This window comes from Ambystoma mexicanum, chromosome 13, assembly GCF_040938575.1.
Source record: "Ambystoma mexicanum isolate Mex_15411 chromosome 13, UKY_AmexF1_1, whole genome shotgun sequence".
NCBI lineage: Eukaryota > Metazoa > Chordata > Amphibia > Caudata > Ambystomatidae > Ambystoma > Ambystoma mexicanum.
The window spans coordinates 817,389,881-817,417,327 of NC_090938.1; the positions used below are offsets into that span (position 1 = coordinate 817,389,881).

Consider the following 27,447-nt stretch of genomic DNA (forward strand, 5'->3'; position numbering starts at 1 on the left):
CAACCCGGCACTAGTGTGACCCTCGTGCCGTTCGGGATTAGCTTCCTTACTAACTTCGCCCACTCCTGCCGTTGTTTCCTTTTGGAGTTACTGGTTGTAAATTACAGACTTGTGAAGATTCCCGCATGCCAACAGTCTAGTGGTAATATAGCTATTATATAGTGACAAATCTTTAAGTTGGTAACATCTTGACCCATTTTGTTTTGTTCTCCGTCTGGCTGCTACCCTGTGTAGAAAAAAATTACATAATAGATTGACTAGCCCTCTCTAGAAGTCCTGTGAAGACACAGGTTTGGGTACAGGAAAACTGCTTACGTATTTAGCAGACTGGACACCTTGTGCGAAAAATTATTTCAACTGAATGCAATTTAGCAAAAACATAAATCTCTTTAATGATTCATAAAAACATCTTAAAAACACATTATTGACTTCGACTCAAACCAGTCATACCTTTCATTCCACTCATACTTTTTACAAAAATGGGGTTTCGCAGAAATTGCACACAAGTGGAAATGTACAAACAATATGGCAAAAATGTTAAATTCAGACTAAAAGATAGAGGGTACCCTAAAACCATGGTACAAAGGGCGTACAAAAGAGCATTGCATACCAACAGAGCAATCACCCTAGAACCATCTTACCGGCACGCTGAGGAGAACATTACGTGTGTCGGCACATACAGCCCCATCAGTAGCAATTTGAGAAAGATCGTCCGTAAACATTGGAAAATGATCCAAACGGAGGATTTTAATCCTTCAGTCCCCCGGTTCGCATTCAAGACAACGAAATATTAAAGACACCTTAGTACATACATACCCGAACATCAGGACAGAGGGAACATTGCAAACCTCACTATGGGGATTACCCCCTGTGGTAGGCCACCACCGTTGTGACAAATGTTCAGTTTGCGCGCAAACAGCCACGATGAAGAACATTACACTATGCAATGCGGTAATTCAATTAAAAGACTTTACTAATTGCTTAACTCAATGGGTGGTGTACGCCATCAAATGTCCGATGCGATTTGGTGTACATTGGAAAAACCAAACGGCAAATACGCCAAAGAATATGTGAGCATAAGTCATGCATTCGCAATAAAATCGAGACTAAACCTCTGGTGCTCCACTTCACTATGAAACAACACAAATGCACTGACTTGATATGGTGCGTCATTCAGGTCATTAAACCATCCCCAAGAAGGGGGAACAGAGCAGCGAGCAAAAATGGATTTATAATCTAAACACAGTGAAACACAGGTTAAATATCGCCGTGGAGTGGAGTGCATTCCGTTGACCCAATCCGCTTAGGACTCACTCCTCTGCGGCACTGCGACAGTTGCGTTTTTTAACATCTTTGTTCCTAATAGGTATTTCACCGTGTTCGGGTAAAAGCACTGCTATCCTAAAATAGTCTTACCATCACTTGTGCCTCACTATGCAACGGTTTTCAGTAACCAATGACGAGTCTAAAGCTCTGCTTGTCAAAGCTTCTTTACCATTACTTATGCCTCAATATGCAAAGGTTTTTTGATTAGCCATTGGTGAGTCGAAAGTGGTAAATGACACATACGTCATCAGGTGGGCAGTTATTTTGATTTTTACTTCTAAACACACAAATCTGTGAATAAGTATAAGGATCGTGCTCCTTGATTTTGCCGTTGTATTCATTAAAAGGTTTACGATTGCGAATTCGGCACCTACTTGCATTAAGCATGTGTCTATTACTTTTCAAAACACCCAATCCACACGATTGCCGGGTGTACGTGCCCGCGGGCAAAAGAGTATTGGTAAACATGCCGCATCGCGCTCTGACGCGCTATAGAAATCGTCACGTGATTCGTCACTTCACTCACCTGGAATCAGGTGACCTTTAAAAGGCTCTTACTACTAGGCACAATTGGCTAAGCGTACAGAAGACATCACAGCTATTCGGCAGATTGCAGCGACCAAGAGACATTCAAGCCGAGATCTTAAAGACAGGTAAGCCCTCGCGTGCGCGCGCCTCATTTAAAGTAAACACTGTAAAACCATATGGCTTATTAGCTATTGAAATCAGTATTGTTGTTGAGAAGCATGTCCAGCTGACGGCTACAAGGCCAAAAAAGCCTATGGTTTCATTCGATGTCAAAACATATAACATATAGTCCTGTGAAATATCCCGGGGATAAGTCACTAGCTATAACAACTCTACAGACACCCTGCACGGCAGTAGGCTGTTTAGATTACCCGCATGGCGATGCGGGTGTACTATGCCAACACAAAATAACCACCACAATTTGGTGAAGTTAGATTCAGTATGAGAAAATGATCAATTTTTCAAATAAACTTGTATGAAGTGTTATATAAAAGCCCTTCAAAATGCCCATGGTAACAGTGATATTTTTGCCTCTTTTCAACAGGCATCATTACAGTTACCAGCAGTGGATTGTTGCTTTGAATAGGGAAGCCGTCCACCACCCACCTTCACTAAACTAAGAGTGGCATGGAAGATACACCCCCGTGCGGGTGTTCTCTGCAAGTTTCTTAGTCACTAGGAACTATTTCTCTTATAAAAATAACGAATAGGCCACTCACTAGGTCTTTATTGTTTTTTGTTCCCTTTCATGTAGGGTCCTAGACACTGGTTGATATATCATACACCCAGCAGTCCCTCAGTGATCCTAATCATATGGTGCGGATCACAGGTGGGTACAGTGCACTGGCCTAGGATATAATAAACTAGCCGTCACCTTTAAACAATCAAACTGGGAAACACTTTTTCACATTGTAATATATGTATAATTTATGTTTTAGATCTGGCAACTAATGTGAATGGGGAACAAAATTAATTTTCTCAGAAAAAATGAATGTCCTGAAGATGGCCCAACACTTGTTTCATTGACCACCGCAGACAACGTTGGTACACCATCAACGGCCGAAACATATGTCGACCTAAAAGGAATGCTAAATGGTCTTTTCCTATGTCACACATATTTAAATAATTATTATTCTGGAAGAATATTCAAGTTGCATAACCCTGTTTTTGTAAAAAGTATGAGTGGAATGAAAGGTATGACTGGTTTGAGTCAAAGTCAATAATGTGTTTTTAAGATGTATTTATGAATCATTAGAGATTTATGTTTTTGCTAAATTGCATTCAGTTGAAATAATTTTTCGCACAAGGTGTCCAGTCTGCTAAACACGCGAGGCAGTTTTCCTGTACCCAAACCTGTGTCTTCACAGGACTTCTAGAGAGGGGTAGTCAATCTATTATGTAATTTCTTTTCTACACAGGGTAGGAGCCAGACTGAGAACAAAACAAAATGGGTTCTCTTCGTAGATTCTCCCTTTCAATAGATCTGACACCCCGTTAACAAAAATTAGGGAGTACCCACTCACATAGCCCATCTATGCTGTGTATCCTGCCCTTTCCATTGATTCCTCCCTCTGACTGTGGTATTTGTACAGTCATAGGGGGTCATAACGACCATGGAGGTAACCATGCCACAATTTGCAGAATGGTTACCCCCTTACCGGGTCCGGGTTCCTTAAATGAGGAATTACCAGGCCATTCCAACCTTGGAGGTCCCGGTATTTCCTCATTCGAGGAACCTGGACCCAGCACATCCCCCATAGGGCTCAATGGGAATGGGGAGGGAGCTAACAACGGGCCCATTAATAACGGTCCCATTGTTTGCTCCCTGGTCTTCTAGCGGGACCCGCTAAGGGCACCTGGTTTTTACCAGGCGCCCTTTGCGGGTCCCGTGAGCAGACTCGTAATGGGGCGGTAAGGGGTTGACGGCTCTGGCGCCGTTAACCCCTTACTGCCAAGGTCGTAATGACCCTCATAGGGTGCCAACAATTGGAAGGTCTCCTTTTCTCCCAGTGCATTCCATTTGAGTCTCCAGTTTGAGGTACCCAAGACCAGGATATTCTCTCTATCATTGTATCCTTTTCAGTGGTCATTGACCTGTATCCTTTCACTGATATTAATATTGCGAATAATTGCAAGATTCATGATAGAATCAGAAGCCATGGAAGGTACAGATCCATTGGTTGTCCTAACTCAGCTGATTACTGATTTACGGAATGAGATGATACCAGCGCAGGATACCTTAAGTCATTGCATGGACATTTTACAAGACGCCATGCATTCATCTCCACAGGGGCAAACATACCGGCCATGTCCGCATCTGGTTCAGGGGTCTCTCCTTCACCCAGATAATCTGTCTAGGTGGTAATGCCTCCCCAATTTCCTTTGATTGCACCAGAAAGGTTTACTGGGGATCCCAAGGCTTATCGTACCTTTGTCAATCAGTGTCGCCTTCATTTCCTGTGTAGGCCTAACTCGTTTCCTGATTTGACTACCAAAGCCGCTTTTGTACTCTCGCATTTAGGGGGTACTGCGGCTGCTTGGGCAAACCCGTTGTTGGAAACTAACAGCCCTTTGCTTTATGAGTGTGATGCTTTATTAACGGACATGAGTAAAGTATTTGATATGAGATACGCAACCCAAGCTACTGATTTGGAATTATTGAGCCTACAACAGGGCTCTCAATCATTATTGGCTTATATTGCAAAGGTCAATCAGTTGTCCAAAAGCAGCTGTTTTCTATAAGGGACTGTCAGAAGAGCTGAAGGACGCTTTGTCCACTGTTCCAGTGGTTCCCACTGGTTTCACTGAGCTTTTGTATCTAATCCTTCAGTTAGATGCACGTAAAGCCGCCAGAAAGGGCGAGAAGAAACCCAACATGCAATCACTCATGCGGAACGAAGTGCCTACTGCTTCTTCCAGCGAACCTGAACCTATGCAGATCGGGGCTATTCAAGGGCGTTTGTCTACTGCAGAAAGGGAGAATCGACGAAAGAATGACCTATGCATCTATTGTGGTTCTTCTGACCATTTGTTGGTGACGTGTCCTAAAAAACCCGTCAAACACTCGGGAAACGCCAAAGCTTGACATCAGTAGGAGTCCCTATGTCGGGTCCTTCTCCAGACTCTAAGACACCAATACTGGTGCCTATAGCCATCTCGGTTACCCTTGATGTAGGTAATGCTACTGTGCATTCCACAACTATGATAGATTCAGGCACCACTAACAATTACATTGACTTTACCTTTGCTAAAACATCATCTATACCGATCATAGCCAAGGCTAAACCAGAGAAAGTGAACACTGTTGACGGTTCAGCATTGATTTCTGGTATGGTGACTAAAGAGACTGTTCTTATACGAATGGTGTTGCCGAAAGGCCATACAGAAGAGGTGGTTTTTGATGTTATAGCAGCACCTCAATACAAGTTGTTATTGGGGCTCACATGGCTGGCTTTACACATCCCAACCATCGACTGGGCTACGGGACAGATACAGTACACATCTACCGGGGCCAGGATACCAACAGGCCGGATATACTCTTTGACACAAAAAGAGGGTGTCATACTGAAGGAGTATACCGACAAGGCACTCGAGATGGGTTTCATACATCCTTCACAGTCTCCAGCGGCGTCACCATTGTTTTTTGTCCCGAAAAAGAAGGGGACCTTAGACCCTGCATAGATTACAGAGCACTCAATGAGATCACCATAAAAAAATCAATACCCATTGCCATTGATCAATGTTCTATTAGATCAGCTTGGTAAATCCAAACTGGATTTACGTGGGGAATATAATCTCATTCGTATTCGTGAAGGCGACGAATGGAAGACCACTTTCAAGACGCGGCATGGCCTATATGAATACCTAGTGATGCATTTTGGTCTCTGTAATGCCCCTGCCACTTTTCAGTTCTTTATGAACAACATTTTCAGTGACATGCTAGACCAGTTTGTAGTCATTTATCTAGATGACATCTTGATATATTCCTCCACGTATCAAGAGCATGTTAAGCACGTGTCAAGAGTCTTACAAAGATTACGGGAAAACCGGCTCCTTTGTTAATGCCGAAAAATTGTTTTTTCACACACAAGAGGTCGAAGTTTTGGGATACGAAATAACCAGTAAAGGCGTTCGGATGAGTCATTCCAAAGTAAGAGCCATATTAAAGTGGCCTACCCCTCATAGCGTCAAATCGCTGCAATAATTTCTGGGATTTACACATTTTTACTGCAGATTCATCCATTCGTTCTCAAGAACGGTGGCTCCTCTCACGGCCTTAACTAGTACCAAAGTGCAGTTTCATTGGAACCATGAAGCGCAAGTGGTATTTGATACCTTGAAAGAATCTTTTACCACAGCGCCTGTTTTACAACATCCAGATCCCGATTCACAATTCATAGTCGAAGCTGATGCCAAATTGGAGCCATACTTTCACAGGAATGCAGGGACACTAAGGAAGAAAATCCTGTTACTTTCTTTTCTCTCAAATTAACCCCTTATGAACAGAACTATACCGTTACAGAAAGGGAACTACTGGCAATCAAGGATGCTTACCAGGAATGGAGGCATCATCTTTTAGGAGCCAAGCATCAGGTAGTGGTTTACTCAGACCATCACAATCAACAAGCATGTAAAACCATGAAAAGCCTCACAGCAAGTCTGGCGCTGTGGCATGTTTTCTTTGCACAATTTGACTTCCATATCACTTACCGTCCTTCCAAATAACATGCTAAAGCTGACAATTTATCTCGTATTGACAGTGATGTCAGTGACTCACGCCAGGATCAATGTTCAGTCCTGGCTGATCATGTCATTTGCAGTTGCTCGACTCAACCATCTCTTAAACAAGAAATCCAGAGTTGGGTTTCACAGAATCCACGTGAAATTAACTATCTCAATTTGGACATCCAGAACGGGCTTCCCTTCATACAGGGAGTACTTTATTTTCCAACCGATCACACCCGGAAGCGAGCCCTACAGTGGGGACATGATTCCAAGGTGGCAGCACATCCAGGACAGAAAAAAATTATAGAGTTATTGAAACGATGGTGCTGGTGGCCTTCGATGTTACGGGATGTGATCAATTACGGATTTACTTGTTCTGTGTGTATACAGTGCAAAAACAATACAAGCAAACCCATGGAGTTGCAGCGTCCTCTTCCAGTACCGCATAAACCATGGTACATGATATCAATGGATTTCGTAGTGGAATTACCTCTCATCCAGGACTTTGACACCATATGGGTTGTGGTGGACTATTTCACAAAATTCGCCCTGTTTGTTCCGTGCACAGGAGTTCCCATTGCTCCTGTTTTGGCAGACCTCTTCATACGGAATATATTCCGGTTTTTCGGTTTGCCTTCTGTTGTGATAACTGACAGAGGTTCACAGTTTGCCTCTCATTTTTGGAAGGCATTGAGTACTGCTTTACTTATCGGCAATCGCATGTCCAGTTCTTATCACCCTCTGTTAGGGAGAATTCTCTGTTTAAGCTGAATTTCCTATCCTAGTGAGTCCCCCAGCAGCTTTGCTGGATTTTTGGGGTTTCTTTTTTTCTCCTGCCAAGAGTGAGACTCTTTTACCCTCACTCTTGGGCATGATTTGAGTGTGTTTCTTTGACTCTAGATGTGTGTAATGGGCTATGGGGTCTGTTACCCCATAGGGCGTCATGTGTTTTTGTGATGTGTGTTACACAGCACTCTCAGTGCAGTAACACAGGGGTGTCATAGTGACCCCCCAGTATAGACTCCATACCCTGGGACTGACTGTCTCCCAGGGCATGTAAAGTCACCATTGACTTTACTAGTCTTGAATTCTGAACAGAACCAGTACAAACCATCATATTGTGGACGAACTGGCTGGGGCAATTCAGTTGCCCCAGGGTCTGTTAGTCGAGGGGGCACGTCTCCATCCCTCCTGATCGGGTTTTGGCTGGTGGCAGTGGATACTACTTTTTATATTCAACCGCGAATATTTCTCTATGGGATTTTCCCATTGTTCGAGGCTACTATCTTTAATTATTTAATTACGATAGCCTCGAACATACCGCCGGTTTATTTAATTAATGTTAATTCTCCGGTTGGTATTTTTTGCCAAAACTCGGTTCTAAAATGGCCTTTGTGTTCTCTTCTGTGACTCCAACCCAAGTCGAGCCCTTTGTTCCACTTTTTGGCGGGCTTCTCCACAGAAGCCCTCCAAAGTGGTGCCACTCTGTCTGGGGTACTTAGGAGGGGTGGAGGGGGATTTAGGCACCCTGGACTGAGTTGCCTAGGCAACTCAAGTCGCACTCCGTCCTGATTGGCCCAAGTGGTGAGCCGGCCGGCTCACCACTTAGCATGTTTGAGTGACAGCTAGGCTGAGTGAATGGGGGTTTTCTGCATAAAAGCAGGGCTTTGGGGACTGGAGCTTCAAAAGTCGCCACAGGACCTAAGAATCCGACGAGGGAGAAGCTGAGCCGACCTGCCACGACGACACCACCGGTGGAGCCCTGCTGGACCGTCTCACCACTTTTCCCAACGACAGAGGAGATCTCCCGCCGGAGAGTCTTCTTCCTTTGACTGGTGGGGATAACCCGTTTCACCGTCTTTTCACCTTCCCGACGTATCTCGTGGCCGTCTTGCCTGTGCCAAGCACCCCGGCAACCGGGATACCACGTTTAACCACGACCGCAAATTAAAGGGTATTACCTTTAACCGGAAAACTCTGCGGCTGGTTTCTTCCCTGGCAGTGCAACGACCTTCATCTTTCCTCCAAGTCGAGATCTTCTCTTCCCCTGGACGACGACGAGACTTGCACCCACTGCCAGGAACAACTGCCACCGCTGGAGGATCCTTCCCGCTTAAGGTACTGTGTCCCGCCTGGCTTCCCTTGCCACCGACTGTACGGGGTAGATTTAGCCCCCGGCTTTCGAACCTGGGTTAGCCTGGGACCCCCTGGCTAAACTTTTCTGAGCCTCTCTAAACTCTTTTCAAACTCCCTGCAAGACTTTCTAAGCCTAGTGTAACTGTGTGATCTTGGGCGCATTTGTGCTCTGCTCTCTCTAAGAGTGGGCCCAGCCTATGGACTTTGGCTCACAAGTGACTTTTGCTCTTCTGCCTTGCTAATAGTGTTCCTAAATCTTTGAGTGGTGTACCTTTCCATATTCTGTCTTTTTCCCTCTCTTTTTCATAAACTTATTGGAGTGCCATCTATAGTTAAGCGCTCACCTCTGTATGGAAATACGTGGTGTTAACTAAGACTTATCTGATAAGGAATAAGGGTTGTATATATTATAATAGTAACTGTGTTTAGAGTATTTTACAATAAGAGTGCTGGAGTGTTTCAAACAGTGTGTTTTTAAATAAATAATTATATACTTTGATACCAAAGCTCTAGTCAGTGTTTGTTTGTATTATCGTATCTGAGTGCCTATTGTGTATACTTTGCATACTGCCTAACTCTTCTTGAGGGAAGTCTGACTGCTCAGCCACAGCTACCAGGTAAATCTGGGTGGTACAGACTGCTACCAAGTGGGTTTACTGCTAACACCTGTAGTCCTAAATCTTTTGCAGTGTTCCCTAAGGGAACTGCACAGGTTTCTGCCTAACACCCTCAGACAGATGGACAGACTGAAAGGATGAACAGTACCATAGAGCAATACTTAAGGTATTTATGTCTCCAATATCAATCCAATTGGTTGTCGATGTTACCATCTGCTGAATTTGCGTACAACAACTCATTGCACACCTCGACCGGTACTATACCCTTCTATGCCCTCTATGGGCAGCATCCTAGATCCATTCCTATGGACCCTGATTTATCTATGCACAATCCGGCTGCAGTTAGCAATATCAAAGATCTAACCGTTCTGCATGCTAAGATTACACAACAACTTCTAAGAGCACAGAAACGGCCTAAATACTATGCAGTCAGGCATAGAGCACCAGCCCCTGTCTATCATACGGGTATGAAAGTCTGGTTGTCTACCAAACATCTAAAGATACCCAGGAAGAAAAAATGATTGCCCAGATTTGTTGGTCCATACAAGGTGACTTGTGATAAATCCTGCGGCGGTTTGCTTGGAATTACCGCAAAGCTGGCATGTGCATCCGGTGTTTCATGTGTCGCTCATCAAACCATGCACTTCCTTTACTCGTTTGCCTGTTCGGCCTTTGGCTGTTTCGGTGCGGGGCTGAGTTCGAGGTGAGAGAGATACTTGACATGAGGTTCCGCTTTGGTAGGCCTTACTACCTTGTGGATTGGAAACGTTATGGACCAGAGGACCGTTCCTGGGAACCGTTGTCTAACATTCATGCTCCTGCTTTGTTGCGTAAGTTCCATGCTAAAAGGGGTGTGTCGGTCCCTTTGGGGGGTGGCACTGTCATGCCTGCCAATCCTGATTTATGTTCTTCCAGCAATGTCCACCATCAAGGTGCTCATTCCGCCCGTAGAACGGCTAAACCATTCTACACGAAATCTTAACTGTCGGACTATTTGCCAGGAAGGCAGCTTTTATTGTTTTCACGTCGCTAGGATCACGTGTTAGCTTTCTGATCACGTGATACTATACGTGCTATTTAGCAGTGTTTGAAACTTAGATTGCTGCTTCTGATTGCATTGTTTTCCGACCTCATTATTCCCTGAAGCGTTGTTGGTTACATCTGCCTCTTCGTGTTCCAGCTCGCATTTCGAGCGGTATTCTGCTGCCGCTCCTGAAAGGGCATTCCTTTTTTATTTATTAGTCTCCTTACACAGCGGCTACTCCTGCAGCTCCCACTGCGCGCTCCTGGCATGGTGTTTCCTCCACTGCTACAGCCGGGTCCACTTAGTAGCTGTCTCCTTTAAGCCGCGCTGACCCGGCGGCTTCCTTTACTAAGCCGTGCTGACTCGGCAGCTTCATTACCTCAGCAGTTCTGTTCACGTTGACTCAGAGGCTGCCTTTCATTTCACAGCCGCGTTGAAGACAGTGGCTGTTCCATTCCTGCATACATCCGTGATGACACGGCGGGTGTTTCAATTCTACTAACACATGCCTTCTCATCCAACATAAGGTACTTGTGACCGTGTTCTTCTTTTGTATCTTTATCCCTTCTTCTTATTTGGACACTCCAGGGAACTGTTTTCAAGAGCATCATTACAGTCCATAACTCTCCCCACCTTGTTGTCCAAGCCTCACCTGCCCCTGCAGGTGCCCCTGGGCGGGGAGAGTGCCATTTCCTTTGGGGGAAGCTGAGCTGTAATTGTTCCTCCCCGACGCCCCTGCCACTTAGGCTCCCAAGGGGCGCTGGGTCCAAGAAGGGTGAAGACCCTTCCTGCTTCCTCCTGGCTCCTCTGGAGTCTGTCTCCTGTGTTTGTCTGGCCAAACACCGCCACACCGCCTAGTCGTCCTGCGACGCTGACGACCAGGTGCCTTGCTTGTTCTGTTCGTAGGGTTGGTGGGTGGGAAAACGAAAACCTTCTCCTGATGCCCACGAGCGGGGGTCCACGGGTGCAGCTGCATGCTGCCTTCCGTGTGAGCCCCCGCTCTCTATAAAGGGGGAAACACCTCCCCTTTCTTTTGTTTGCCCTTTCGCGGGCTTTCCTTGTAGCTGCCGCGCTTTCTGGTTCGCAGGCTTTTCCCCGCTTTTGGCGCTCTCCTTTTCGCAGGCTTCTGCCCGTTTTGCCGCCTTGTTCCTGCGCCTCCCCCTCCTTCGCCCAAAGGGAGGGGGGAGGGCGAGGGATCCACCAGGAGGACACTGCCCGGGTTATCGGGGGTGCCTCCTCCATTTTGCTGGGCTTTTGTCGTCGGCCCTTGCATACTCCTGGGAATGGTTTATTTCTACTGTAAGGACAGTGAACTTGACTACTAAATTGAACTCCTACACAACTGGTTGTCTTTTCTGGATCTCTGTGTTACCTGTGCACTAGACTTCATGGACGCTATCCAATTGTGCGGTTACCAGTCATTTGGTCGAAAACCAAATGATCGAATGCCATTTGATCGAGGGTCAATGGTCGAAAAAATGGTCGATTTTTTTTTTTTAATTTTTTTTATTTTTTTTTATGGAGGGGTCCCCCCAACCCTCCTTTTTCTATATTATTATTTTTTTTACCAAACAAAACTAAAAAAATATATAAATAAATAATTAAAAAATTCTACCTTTTTTTTCGACCATTTGACTTTCGATCAAATGGTCATTCGATCTTTTATTTTCGACCATTTGACCGGACACCCAATTGTGCACCAACCCGGCACTAGCGTGACCCTCGTGCCGTTCGGGATTAGTTTCCTTACTAACTTCGCCCACTCCTGCCGTTGTTTCCTTTTGGAGTTACTGGTTGTAAATGACAGACTTGTGAAGATTCCCACATGCCAACAGGTTAGTGGTAATATAGCTATTATATAGTGACAAATCTTTAAGTTGGTAACACCCTGACCCATTTTGTTTTGTTCTCACAGTCTGGCTGCCATCCTGTGTATCCTGCCCTTTCCATTGATTCCTCCCTCTGACTGTGGTATTTATACAGTCATAGGGGGGTCATTACGACCTTCGAGGTAACCATGCTCCAATTCGCTGCATTGTTACCCCCTTTCCGGGTACCGGGTCCGAGTTCCTTAAATGAGGAATTACCGGGCCATTCTAACCTTGGAGGACCCAGTAATTCCTCATTCAAGGAACCCGGACCCGGTACATCCCCATTCCCATTCCAGTCCCCATAGGGCCCAATGGGAATGGGGAGGGAGCTAACAACGGGCCCATTAATAACGTGCCTGTTGTTTGCTCCCTGCTTTTCTAGCGGGACCCGCTAAGGGCGCCTAGTTTTACCAGGCACCCTTTGAGGCTCCCGCGAGCAGACTCTTACTGGGTCAGTAAGGGGTTGACGGCTCCGGCACCATTACCGGCGCCGTTAACCCCTTAATGCCAAGGTTGTAATGACCCCCATAGAGTGCCATCAATTGGAAGGTCTCCTTTTTAGCCCAGTTCATTCCATTCGAGTCTGCAGTTTGAGGTACCCAAGACCAGGATATTCTGTTTATCATTGTATCCTTTTCAGTGGTCAGTGCAGCGAATGATCTCTGTCTCAATGCCAGTAATACTTAGATCCTCCTCATTGGGGCACCTGTGCCCTCTTTTTCCTCCTTCCCTCTAGCCACCCACCCTCTTTGCACCCTCTAACCCCACCATCTTGTGAGGCCAAAAACCCCTGACTCCTGTTACTGCGCCCAAGTAGAGTGGGGGACACCACCACAACCCCTGCTCTGCTTGAGTGCAGTAAATGTTGCCCTCTTTCTGTTTGCCCCCAAAGTTGCAGTATCTAGGGGGGGCATACAAATGAGGGCAAAATTTTGGTGCGGTGCCCTGATGTGCAGGAGCTGACGCATGTGCGATATCGCTGGGATGTAGCGGCCATGATCATAAGTAGTACCATGCATCATGCCTAAACTCGGGCATAGCTTTATTTAGAGTTTACTTTGCCCCCAGCATGGGTTACTCATGATCATCACAGTTTTAGTACGGGGGGGTATATCTTAAATGCTGCCCCTGCACGGCAGAAACCTGACAAAAAGGGGAACCTGGGTGGCAGATGACCCTTTTGGAGATGGAATTACCCGCATCAGTTTATGTATTAATTTGTTTTAAAAAGCCAGGGCTTTGCACCCTTGCCAGATGGCACGGAGTACATTCTAATATGTGACATACGTCATGCTCAGAAATTGATAGAAGGCGACCAATAATATGAAAAATAAGTCTCAAGGAAGGCGCAAATTAAAGTAAAGAAGAGATAAGGGGGCAATTATAAGCAGGCTTTGAGAAACGCTAATATCATTTCTAATTGCACATTTTGCATAAACCAGTAGATGGGGGACACTGAGAAATGTAGCAGCTATCATTTATCTTGCAATGCTGTTCATGCTATAAAAAAAGACTGGCGTGAGGAAAGACAGGTACCACCACTAACTAGCCCAGCACCATAATGACGCTATTTTAGTTCACATAACTAGTTCTTTCTATTGCACGTATGTTGTTCAGTAGCACAGTAAGTTCTCCTATCAACAGCATGTATACAGCCAAATAAGAACCCCAGCATACAGCACAGATCTCTGCAACAAGTGCTTATCTCACTGAGCTATCTTCTTCACCATGGTGGAACTCAAACCTATATTCATTTCAACTTTGATTATTGGATTTTATTGGATTGTATTAATACATTCCCCAAAGAAAGATGGAATTGCCACACAGGCTGTGCTGTAATCTGGGCATTTAGAGGATCTGTTGATCTGATCTGAGTTTGGCTGCAGTGCCTCATCAGCACTCTATGCATTATCATGCTGTGTTTAAGTCTTTAAAAAAAAGTGTAACAACATTTGTTCTGGGTAGTCAGGTGGGGGCCCCTCCCACAGTGCAACATCTTAGTATATACAAGCAAATAGACCACACGTGTCCTGCCTATTATCACTCTCCTTTTGTTGTCAGCCATCACCTTAGCATGGCTCTGATTCCAATTTACGAGGTGCTAAAGGCCAGGGTGCGGATGTCAGCCCTACACCAAAGATGAACTGCAACAGGCGTGCTGCAAAGCGCACACTCGCAGAGAAGTAAGCATGTCAGGATTTTTTGCTTTTCAAAATGTTTGCCAACATTGAGCGGCAGGGACTAAGGCGAGATTGCAACCTATGTCTGCTTCTTCTAATTTGTACACCTCCTCCTACACCAGTTCTACACGCACATAATTGCCAGAGAAAATATTGTCAATGAAACCCTTCATACACCAAAACCTGTGCATTGGGTCAACATCACTTCCATTACTATTACTTTCCTGTTACATCTGGGGACGCGGCCTATCTGTCACCTGCGTTTGTTTTCTCTTGGAGACACAGGCTCCAGGGAGGTTACCTTGGCCAGTAACGACTGCGAATCAAAGGTGCCATGGCTTAGAAGTGGCCCAGTATCTGACGGAGATAGCAGCATGTTCCCAGCCTATGTGCAATACAAGGCGATATACAAACAATTACAAGATAAAGACATGATGCACCTCTTGCAGCATGCGGTGCGAAAACTATGCTTTGTTGCTTTGAGAATTGTTGCCATCTCAGGCTATAAATCCCTGCTTTCTGAAACCATACACTTATTTACGACCCCTTGGATTCCGGAGCCCCCTTAATGTTAGACCATATCTATATATGTATATGCCCTTGTAACCACTGTATTTGCTTCCATATCTAGAATAATTACTAATCCCTAAATTGTTCTGTACTAGGGAGCGGTACAGATTGTCTGTTTATGTAACCCTGTAACTTTCTTACCTTAAGCTTAAAGTGTTCTTGCAACTTTTCCTTGTACCCTGATGCCCTGATACCCCTGGGTTTGGCGCGCATAACAAATGAATAAACAAACAAACTGTGTACCTTGCAGAATCAAGGGCTCAGAGGGGGCTGCCACGCAATAAATACTTTCCACTAATGTGAGTACCTGCCAGTGCTCTCCTCAGGCTCCCTCCTCAATGTCAGGACCGCATTTCTTACTCAGACGAGCATTTTAAAAAAATCTGATTCACAATGTTTTTTTGTTTTTTGAACTAATCTGGCGCTTACCAATCTGGTATTTCAATGCTCTGCTAAACTGCGCTCATTTTAGCTGCCTCTGAAAGGATGAAAGGCCGAGTCAGCCCTGATGGGGTTCAGAAACAGTGTCCTGCAGGTTACAGAGCACAGCGCCCCATTTCCCTTTTTTTTTTTAACCTTGTGTATATTTTTTGTACTCTAAGCAGTGTAAGGAAGGCATGACATCAAGTAGTAGACACAGACAGAATAGATGCAAGTTTTGAAAACCTTTATTTGGTATTTTGGTGGGGTTGGTAGAATTCCCAACTGGCCCTAACTCTAGAATGGGAATAGTCTCGACCATTAAACAAATATAGCAAACAAGTCCAAGACAGTCTAGTCAAAATAAAAAGGCTTATACTAAAATAAACATAGCCTTGCCCTCCTTCTCAAAATGGCAAATGTGTTAAGGGAATACAAAAGGAAAATAGTGTCTCAAAGGAAATGTCAGAGTGGCTTAAATAGCAACTCCCTTCCCCACGTTCAACCCCACGGGGTCTAGTCAGTTACATAAAAAGGATAGGTGGGTGGCACATTTCTATCAGTCTTGCACACTCTGGCTTACTGGTACAATTCAACAGTTCAGGCTGAAGCTTCAAGCTTCTGATAGTTCACTCACTTCCTTAGACTTCATCCGCCTTGTCACAAATACACAGTTCCACTGTTGACCTTTACTTTTCCACAATTCCACACAGGCTTCCCTCCACCGGGCTTGAGCCTGCCTTTCTTTTCGCGGGGGTTCCCTTCACCACGTTTTGTCGTAAGTGTCTTTTCACTGTCAAACACTTTTGAAACTGCAAGGATTTCAAGTAAACCTCTGCATGACCACTTCGACATTTCTTTAAACAATTCTGTAATCCACAATCTGTCTCCTCTTGCAACACCAATGCCTCTTGGTACTTGTAGTTTCCTATTCCTTTTTAGTTTGCCCTCTTTGCCTCTTTCAAAGATTCCTATGCAACACCAATGCTTCTTGGTATTTGTCGTTTCTTATTTTCTTTACTTTGCCCTCTTGGCATCCCTCAAAGTTCATCTGCATTCCAATACTTCTTGGTATTTCTTTCTCTTCACTTTGCCCTCTTTCAAAGTTCATATTAAGAGCTCCCATACTTTGCTTTTCACTCATTCATCTTTCTTTCATCATTGCGGTTACTTTCTTGCCTTTGGTTTCCGTTCAACTCAGAACATTTAACAGAGACTTTTAAATGTGTGATTTCGCCTCACACGACCACTCTGTTACTTTGTAGCCATTCCTTTTACAATTCAGCAATTGTCCTTTCCATTGCGCATTTTATCGATTTACAGTTACTTTTGCTTTTAACACGAACCAGGCTTTTGTTGCCTTTGCTAACTCACTGGTTGTGTTAATTGGTCTTCTTTCATCGACACTCTTTATGCAGCAGTCAAGGCTGCTACCAATGCCTCCTCTGTTCCTCCCCAACTCTGCCATTCACACAGGAGGGTCGCAGGCTGCTTCGTAGCACCTTGAAGGTTTCTTTCTTCTGCTCATTCGGTTTTAATCTTGGAATGGTTACGGCTTCACAAAAGTGTAGAAATCTTGCCTGGATATCTCTCGACCTCTGCACCGGCCGGTCAGCCCCTTGGGCTTCCAACTTCCATTGCCTGGTTCGCATCAGCCCTGAAAAAGCTGTTCCTTCTCGTAACCAGTCTGGCTCAGAGTGTGCCTGTGTGCGCCACCTTTTATCCTGACATGGAGTGTTAACAAGTGGCAGGTGTGTATAGTTAGGATTATGTGCCTGACTCTGCCTGGCCTCAATGCAGGGACAGAGCCATTGAAATTCATTAGAGGTAATCTTTCTGGCCTTATTCCTCATGGTCCTCAGCTCAGTACTGTTGTCAATGTAAACTGGGGAGGAATTATGGGAGTTGCAATTTCTGATAAAATAAGCAGGGATGGGGGTTAGATGGGTTGTGGAAAAAGGGGAATACCATGTTTCACCATTGGGTGCTTCTCCCCCACTCCCTGAGGACCCCCTACCCAGGTGATCCTCCCTCGCTTGTCCACCTACAGGGTTGGGATCCAAAAGCAATGGCCTTTCCCTGGCCACCTGAGTACGGAATCCCCGGGGACTAGGATGTGAAACACCCTCTGGTTTTTTTACAGCAGGTTATTACCAACACAATGTAAAAGGTGAACTGTTGCTGCCCGTATCCTGCTGGACAAAGGCTGATATTTCAGATAGATGGCAGCAGGGCCCCCTGAAACGTGCGCTACCAGGCGCATAACAATCTGGCCTTGGGGCTGTGGAGGCCAAATTAGAGAATCCTTGAAGTGATGGGACGATATTAGCACACAGCAGCACAGCAGCACAGCAGCTGGCAGCACAGCAGCACGGCAGCACGGCAGCACAGCAGCTGGCCGCACAGCAGCACAGCAGCTGGCAGCTACAGTTCCACATCACATTCCACATAATTGCACTTTTAGACACAGGGAGATGCAGAGATCGGGTCAGAATAACACCGTGCTGATCAGGTACTCAGGCTAGGGTTTAAATCTAAGACTCTGTGTCCTAAGCGCAGTAATGTGAACCCTAGACCACACATCCCAATTTGTTGTCACTGAGACTTGGCCGCAGGCACCAGAAGTGCTATGCAAGTAATAGCCTACAACACAACACATGAGGAACCCCCACCCTGCGAGGACGCCCTGCCTTGCACCTCTGACTGGCACCCCTCTTGTGACGGCCCTGCATGGACGATGAATGTAAGTACCTTCCCCAAATTGATGACCTTTCTTCTCCCTCACATTGAGCCTCGAGGAGGAGAGTATACAGGCTCCTGGCTGGCTGTCATGTGTCTGGCAGCAAAGTTAAAGTGCTGATCATGGGGTGCAGACAAACAGTAAAAGTAGTGGCAACCTGCCACACCATGCACTGAGGGAGGGCAGAGGCAGGGCTGCTGCCTCAGGCAAGCTGCTGCAGTGTGCCACCTGCACAGGAGGCAGGGAAGCATCCGATGCGAGGCAGGCAGGAATTAGGAAGAAGCCAAGGCCTGCTGCCTCTCAAATCATGAGCCCTTGTGCTGCTTAGCTCTGAGGCTCGCGCAGTTGTGCTCATTTGCCTTCGCAGCCACGCCCATACCCAGCAGTCAGGAAAGGCAGAGAGAACAGTGTCAAATGATTGTCTCACTGCAAAGAGGGTCAGAATTATCAGACCACACAAGCACCTCCATGTCAGTCATCATTACTGTTTTTTAGTTTGGGCTATTAGGTGGTGCTTTAGTGCACCTATAAGCTGAAACTATTGCATTAGAGTACAGATGGGGAGAAATTATGGCATATCAGGAGGGTCACAACACTTGTTGTTTGGTTATTTGTCCACCAGTTCACTGCCCATGGTCATGCTAACCCTATAGCCATTCCCACCCAGTTCCTGCCCTTCCACACCCAAAACACCTCATGGGAACTCTTTCAGCTCGATTTAATCAAGCCTTACCATCAAACGTTGCTCTCAAAGTGCCTGCCAGTGATTTTTCAAAGCAGTTTTCTGAGATTTAACGACTTATTTGGAGATGTAAACCCGCTACTGGTGTAATAAAAATGTTCTGCATTCAGCCAGTCGATTTCTAAGCACTATGCATGTCTTCACATAAGTCCTGTTAAAAACAAGCATTGGCAAAGTCAACAACTTTGGCTTGTGTATATGTATTAGGCATGTGCCAGGCGTTGCTATTGGATCCCCAGGTACTTGCACCTGCTACCATCAGTGGCCAGTTAATACCACCACACAGTGCCTGGCAAGTGCCTTTCCCGTCTTCAATTTTCCTGGGGGCAATTTATGGGAGACCATAGTCTTCATATAAATGTGTGTAGTTTTTGTGTGCACCGTGTGATGAGTTTGCTGAACTCCATCCTCATGTGCAGGAGTAACGAGCCATTGGGAACAGGATTGGTGCAGCCGCTACACAATGTGCCTCCGCGAGGGTGGCCGGCGCAGGTTTTCGTGAGCCCATTACTTCCAGGAGATGCGGTAGACCGAGCAGGAGTTGCAGGAAAAGGGTTGAAACCTGGAGTCCAGAATGCCCGAGTTCCCTATGGTAATAAATGAGAACCTGGACTTGGACCTGTTTTTGCAGCATGAGATGACTATGAATATACAGAATCCCAACTAACTCTGAAGCGTTTCCCAAGCTTAGGGGGCATTTGCCATAGAAACCGTGAAGCTGCGATGCCTCCTGAATTCTCTGGGAGGGAGAATGTACCCAGTCTTTCAGGACCAGGAGTTGGCGGTGTTAGCGGACCTCCTTGCGGTTTCAGATGAGGCTTGACTATCAGCATGAAAAGCCAAGCATTTCCCTGCACAGGACATAAGTGGGTCTAGAGACACCATAGCATGTGAGCTCAGGAGGATCTTTAACCATGCAACGATGCATATCACAGTAGTATAATTTACAAGATGGAGCTGTTGATGCATCAGACTTGACTCCTCTCATGACCTGAATGAAAGCAATCAAGACCCACGGGTAGTTTTCCAATGCAAACAAGAGAAGGATGAATGGCTAACGAGCGGGAGTCACTACCTAAAGAGGAGTCCAACTTATGGGGAGAGAGGGAGTGGACCCAGCCCTATTGAAAGGAGTATAAAATGGCTGACAGAACTCCGTCAGAGCGATGATCCCGATGGATACAAACGTGTCTGTCCCTACTCCCTTGCTCCCAGCGGAAAAAGGGGGTGACGGGTAGAGTTCCTAGAAATCAGCTAATTGGTGAGGCCCAAGACTCTGGCGACACACCTGCCACAGCATAGCAGAAAGAACCCACTGGAGGGAAAGCCTATGGCACGAAGACCACTGAGCAGGGGGAAAATCATACTGCTGTGCCTTGTGGTACCTGGAGGCTCCAGGGCATAGGACCTCCATGAGCAACCCCGAAGAGAGATCCCTTACCCCTGTCGGGGGCAAACCAAACCACAGAAAGTACCTGACAAGACCCCAGAGAGGAGGAAGGAGTACCATAGGTCATCCTTCTGATGGTAGTGGAGGTCCAGGAGGGACCTAATGGATTTGGGAAGCAAAGAACCACTAATCTGAGAAGGGTTGATAACCCTGAAACCCAAGTTCTAACCAAAGACCCATCAGGACTCATGAAGCCCCAAACAACCAAAGTGAACAGAAAGAACTGGTGCAAACCAGCATCCTACACAAGGGGAGAGAAACCTTCCCCTAAGAGAGACCCCACAGTTTATTTTATCTCGTGGATCCTTTTAGTATAGATTGAAGTTCTAGGTTTACCTGAGGGACTGTTAAATGTTAAACCCACCATTCCTGTGTGTTCTAAATACATTGTTTGCATACCATCTGGTGTTTGCTGTGTCTCACTGCTCGGCCTACCACAGACGACCCATCTCACTTGTGATAAGAGAATTACCCGACCAGTTGGGAACCTCTCTACGGCTGAGCAGAGGGAGATAGTGTTGAGGTGGATGAGAGAGAGAGATGTGAGACTCTGCATGGAAATTGCAAGATAGACTGAAAGATGGCAAGAGGGAATGGTGTGGTGTAAATTGAAGGGAAGCTGGCTCAGGAAAGAGCCACGGGGGTCTCTATAGAGGGACTGGAAGATGGCAAGAGGGAATGGTGTGGTGTAAATTGAAGAGAAGCTGGCTTAGGAAAGAGCCACGGGGGACTCTATAGAGAGACTGAAAGATGGCAAGAGGGAATGTTGTGGTGTAAATTGAAGGGAAGCTGGCTTAGGAAAGAGCCGCGGGGGACTCTATAGAGAGACTGAAAGATGGCAAGAGGGAATGGTGTGGTGTAAATTGAAGGGAAGCTGGCTTAGGAAAGAGCCGCGGGGGACTCTATAGAGAGACTGAAAGATGGCAAGAGGGAATGGTGTGGTGTAAATTGAAGGGAAGCTGGCTTAGGAAAGAGCCGCGGGGGACTCTTATAGAGAGACTGAAAGATGGCAAGTAGGAATGGTGTGGTGTAAATTGAAGGGAAGCTGGCTTAGGAAAGAGCCACGGGGGACTCTATACAGGGACTGGGAAGAGAGGCAGAGCATTGAGCAGCAGGACCCCAAGTAAGTATATAGTGATCATAGAAACACAGGTTTGCACTGGCCCAGCAATACCCTAGGATGGAAGAGTTGTGAGAAGGACACGGTTAATAGCACATCGAACGCAACAAAAGATGATTTTAATGTGTGTCAACTGCTGTGAGCTGCGGCCTTCTGTGAGTTGAGGTGTGACATCCCTGTCTTTCCACACCGAGCATGTAACTATGTCCAGCCATTCATGCACAGGAAAGCTTGTCCTTGCAGTAAAATCTGCCCTGTAACTCTGCACCTGTGTTACTCTATCCACAGAGGAGAAGTCTCCAGGACCTAGCATTGGGCTCATTGCTGGAGTGATCCTTGCAGTTGTGCTCGCTGTGGGGGTGGCTGCTTTCGGAGTTTGGTACGCCTTTTTCAGAGACAAGCATCCAGGTAAGCACTGCACCATTGGATAATTATAGTGTTGCTGCCATTACTCTCTAATTCATGTCATTGGGCTGTGAGGGGGCAGCAGGGACTTCAAATTGTCTTATCACCTGTGTCTATGGAAGGGGAAACGTCTAACCTCTTGTGGCCTGTATGGCATGAAGGGATATCTCATAACCTATACCAGCCGTGGCATATGAGTTTGTTTGTTTGTTTGTTTTATTCACTTATAATGCGCACCAGACCCGCAGGTAGCCGGGCGCAGCAGTACAGAAAATGCGAAGCTTAAGTTGCAGGGTGGGGTCATGGGATATATACACTGTACAAATACAAAATACAAAATATAGACTGCAAAATATCACAGGAAGGCAGCAGTTGCGATTTACATGCAGAATAAATACAAAATATGATCAAGACAGTCTATGTACAGGTACTGTATGGGCGAAAGCTCATTGGTCAGGTGGGCAAAGTGAGTGGGACCATAGGATCATAATGAAGTGTATATTCTAGGGTGGGGTGGGGGATAAGTGGGCGCCGATAGGCTATTCATTGGTAGTCCTTAGCAGATTGATGTAGTTAATTCTGAATTTAGGGAAGGGCTGTGCCTCGCGTAGAGGATTAGGCAATGAGTTCCATAATTGAGCTGCTTGCACCGAGAAGCTACTGCCCCCCGCCTTAGATAACCTGAATCTGGGAATGTTGAGGCTGTTGGCATTAGCAGTTCTGGCAGGGCGTAAATGATTTCTTTTAGTGAGTTTATTGCAGAGATAGCTTGGTGCTGCATTGTTCAGGGCTTTATGAACCAGGGATGCTACTTTAAGGTGGATTTTGTTTTGGGAGGACAACCAATTGTTTTGGCGCCTGATGTTTGAGATATGTGATCTTTTGGGTACACCAAGGGCGGCTCGTAAGGAATTGTTTTGAAGAATTTGGAGTCGGTGGGTGATGGATTTGTTTGCTCCGATGTAGAGGGCATTACAATAATCAAGCCTCGAAAGGATTAATGCTCTCGCTAAGATAAGGCAGTTGTTATCGGAGAGAAAATGCTTGCCTGCTCTAATGAGCTTGCATGTGTAGGCGGTGGCAGATGCCAATGACTTCACCTGCTTGTCAAAAGAGAGGGTGGCATCCAGATAGAAGCCAAGTGTCTTCACATCTTTGGAAACCTTGATAATGTTCCCGTCAATTTCAAATGAAGTATAGTCCTGACTGAGTTTCTTCATATTAGAATGTGTCCCTAGGATGAGCAACTCTGTTTTGTCATCGTTCAGGCATAGTCCGTGGGTTGCCATCCATGCCTGGACGATGATGTACACCCTATTCACCAAGGCCAAATCCTTGTTGTAGTCCCCGGAAAGTGGGAGGAGAATCTGGGTATCATCTGCATAGTTGGTGTAGGTGATACCAAGATGGTCCAGATCATCAAAAAGGGGCTTAGTGAATATGTTGTAGAGAGTCGGGGAGACGCATGAGCCCTGAGGGACTCCACATCGGATGGGGATTGGGTCCGCCGCTGCTGAAGGGGAGAACACCCTCATGGTCCTGTCACTAAGGAAGGATTCAATCCAAGATATGGCCTCCTTGGAGAAATGTGCGGCTGAGTCTAAATGGCTGCAAAGTACCCCATGGTCTACAAGGTCGAATGCCGCCGAGAGGTCCAGCAGCAAGAGGAGAGCCATTTTGCCTTTGTCTCTTATTTCATCTATTTGTGCCTTTAGGTCGATAAGGGCAGTCTCAGTACCATGTTGTGGGCGGAATCCTGATTGGCGCTCTCCTAAGAGTTTGTGTTGTTCCAGGAAACTTTGGATTTGATTGTAGGCGATCTTATCCAGAATTTTGAGCAGGAAGGGGACTGTTGTAATGGGACGGTAGTTAGTGGGTATAAGGGGGTCTAATGTTTGCTTTTTGAGCAATGGTAGTACCCAGGATTGTTTTAGATTGGTGGGTACTGTGCCGGACGAGAATGAGGAGTTGACGAGTTTGGCAATAAACGGGGAGAGATCTCTAGCTGCGTCTTTTATAAGCTGGGCAGGGCAAGAATCGCCCTGGCAGTTAGACGGCTTAAGGGAGAGGATGACTTTCTCCACCTCAAGAATCGATGTTTTGGAAAACATGAACCGTGTGGCTGTGTCCTGGGTCTTTGGGGTAGTGACTGTGATGAGGTTGTGAGTCTTGGAGTGATGAGTAAGGGAAGCTTTCTTTTTGGTTATTTTCGTTTGGAGTAGGGAGATTTTATTGGATAGGGCTAGCTGAATGTTGGAGCACCAAGTTTTATCTTTGGTGCATGTATCCGGAATGGGGATGGGTGACTCTAGTTCTTTGAGGATGGTGAATAGTTCCCTCATGCTTGAATTGGCGCTGGAGATCCGTTTATTGAAGGAGTTCTGTTTGGCCAGATGGATTTCTTTTTTATATTGGGAGGAGATTTCTGTTAGTTTCATTTTGTGGTCTACTGAAGGGGTGAGTCTCCATGCTGTTTCGCAGCTCCTCTTAAGTAGTCGCAAATCCTTTAGTTCGGGGGTAAACCATTTATTTAGGTGAGATTTGGGTTTACTTTTTCTGAGTTTCAAGGGTGCGATGTTGTCAAGGGTGGTTAGCATAATTTTGTTGTACTCGTTGACAAGTGTTTCTGGGTCTAGATGATCTGCTAATCCGTTGAGTGTAGGTAGAATGGCTGGGATCACTTTGTCTCTGGTGATGCTCTTTTTGCTTCTTGTTGGGCAAGGCGGGGCCGTAATGGAGGCTGGTGGAGGTGGTCTGGAGGTAGATAGTTCAAATGACAGGAAGAAGTGGTCTGTCCAAGGTTGAGGGATAATAGCTTTGAGTGGGCGTACCTTCTAACCTGCCACCTGCATGACATGCAGGGGTATCTCGTTACCTAGATCAACCATGGCATGTGAGTGGGTGTACCTTCTAACCTGCCACCTGCATGGCATGCAGGGTTATCTCGTAACCTATATCTGCCATAGCATATGAGTGGGCGGGCCTTCTAACCTGTCGCCTGTGTAACATGCAGGGGTATCACGTAACCTATATCAGCCATGGCATATGAGTGGGCGGGCCTTCTAACCTGTCGCCTGTGTAACATGCAGGGGTATCGCGTAACCTATATCAGCCATGGCATATGAGTGGGCGGGCCTTCTAACCTGTCTAAGTAGAGGGTAATTCTAGAGTCCTGGCAAGAGCAGAAGATATTGGGGTTTACTGGAGGCTGTGATGAAGTGGTGAGGACATGGATAATACTTTCTAGAATATACAGTTCCAAAACTCAGGAGGCTCCAACTTCATCTATCTGTGGTTCCAAAGAAAAGCTGGAATTGATCCTGAACCCTCTCCGAGGAAGCAACGCTCCCATGTGCATGGGCCCAAGTGTGAGGACCGGAGCAGCACTGACTAACATCAGGTTTATTAGTGTTCAATATTAGCAAATAAAAGTTCATCTGGTCCTGATGGCAGAACGTGTTTGTTTTGTTTGTTTTATTCGTATTTATATAGCGCACATCAGTCCGAGGACATCGTGTCACTTGTTACAGTGTACAGCTTAGTTACATAGCATGAGCAAAATATATATGCAGGTTACAATATAGTTATATTACATTTCTGATTATATTACAATGTACAAGACTGGAGTAAGGGAGGAAATCGCAGTGCTAGTTGAGGAGGGTAGTCTTGAAGTTGTTGTGGAAGACAGTGATGGAAGTTTCAGCTCTAAGGGTGGCAGGGAGGGAGTTCCAAAGTTTTGGTGCAATATAGGAGAAGCCTAGACCTCGTGCTGTAGCTCTTTTTATGCATGGAATGTGTAGTTGGTTGGTGTACTGAGTTCTGGTGGGGCGAGTGGAGGTGGATCTCGATAGTGATTCAGATAGGTAAGTGGGAGCAGTGTTGTTGATGCATTTGTGTGTGATGGTGAGGATTTTCAGAGTGATCGTTCTTTGACCTGAAGCCATCGTGCTGACCGTCTGGCCTGGGATATATGGTCTCTTCTGGGGATACTCGTGGAGGCTCTGATGGCGTTGTTTTGTGTAGTTTGCTGTTTGTGCATGTTCTTGGCAGAGGTGCCGGCTAGGAGAGCATTGCAGTAATCGAGTTTAGCGCCTATAGTGGCTCTAGCTATGGTTAGGCGATTAGGGACGGATAGGTAGGGTTTAATGGCATTGATGAGTTTAGTGCTGAACACTGATGCCGAGGCTATGGCGCTGATTTGTTTGTTCATGGATAAATTGGCGTCAATGTGAACACCTAGTGTCTTGACGGAGGATGATACGGAGATGGTTGAGTTGTCTATGTTGAAGTTCGCGTACTGGGGACTTGGCTTCTTTAAAGGGTTGTTCTGCTCAAGGATGAGAATTTCAGTCTTCTCCCCGTTCAGACAGAGGCTATTGATTGCCATCCATGCTTGGATAGTAGCATAGATGTTGTGAAGGGCAGTGGCGTCTTGGTGATAGAGTTCAGTTAGAGGTATGAGTACTTGAGTGTCATCTGCATAGTTGGTATATGCAACACCTAAGGAGTCGAGTAGGTCAAATGGGGGTTTAGTGAAGAGGTTGTAGAGGGTGGGGGCTGTGCATGAGCCTTGGGGGACCCCGAAGTGTATAGTTGTGGGACCTGCGTTGGCTGTGTCGGCATAGACCTTCATGGCTCTTCCTTCGAGGAAGGAAGTGATCCAGGCTGCTGCTTGTTTAGAGAAGTGGGCCGTGTGAGTGAGGTGGGTGGTAATTGTTTGGTGACCTACTAGATCAAAAGCTGCCGATAGATCAAGAAGGAGGAGTAGGGCAGGTTTGCCTTTGTCCATGATGCGTGAGATTTGATTTTTTAGGTCTAATAAGGCAGATTCCATTTCCATGCCCGACACTGAATCCAGATTGCCTTTTGCCTAGTATGGAGTTAGCTTCAATGTATGTTTGGATCTGGTTATGAGCTGCTTATGGATGTAACTCTGTCAGGGGGGTGCTGGGACACATCTCAACCTGGGGTAGGTGACCTAATCTATCCCAGGGGTGGTGTTGGGGAATTTGGGAGTCCCTGGCTCCCCAGAGTGTGTGATGATGTGCAGGGCTATTGGTACCACTGTCGCTGCCGCAATACCCATCGGCCTAAGCCCTGACAAGGCTGTTACGTCTTTAGGTGATAGTACGCATGCGCGAGCCTCGTTCTGGCTGCGCATGCACGTTGGAAATAAAGACGGTCCGTGCAGCAGTTGCGGCTGGGACCCTGGAACATACGGACGTGTGGCTCATTGTGTCTGTGAGTACATGAGTGCGTGTGCAAGTACAGGGCGGCCCGAGGCACGGGTCAGCCCATCACATTGACGACGAGGTGGGATACGGAAGGAAAAGCGCTCGACACGTATAAACGTGTCATTTATGAGCATTTTTCTTCGCGTGTGTCACGAACTCGACACGAGTGATAGCGGCCATTTTGTTCTGGCATGTGAGGCAGTAGCGGCTTGTGAAAGCGCTTGTGCGCTGCCCACGTGCTGAGGACAACAAAAACCTCAATTTTTGGACACTCTGCAGCCCTCTAGCCCAGAGGACTGCATTTCCAACCTGGGCATAGTGGTTCTGGGTGATCAGCTGCTAGAAGACTGCACCACTGT

General features: G+C 46.3%; 1 protein-coding gene across 1 annotated transcript in view; it reads left to right on the forward strand.

Moving 5' to 3' along the window:
- Nucleotides 1–25,248, forward strand: part of LOC138520589 (H-2 class I histocompatibility antigen, alpha chain-like) — a 52,422-nt gene extending 27,174 nt beyond the window's left edge. The window contains exons 5-6 of the mRNA XM_069632919.1: nucleotides 21,738–21,857; nucleotides 25,124–25,248. Coding sequence (XP_069489020.1) covers nucleotides 21,738–21,857; nucleotides 25,124–25,248 — 245 coding nt within the window. The remainder of the gene's footprint in view (nucleotides 1–21,737; nucleotides 21,858–25,123) is intronic.
- The last annotated feature ends 2,199 nt before the right edge of the window (nucleotides 25,249–27,447 follow it).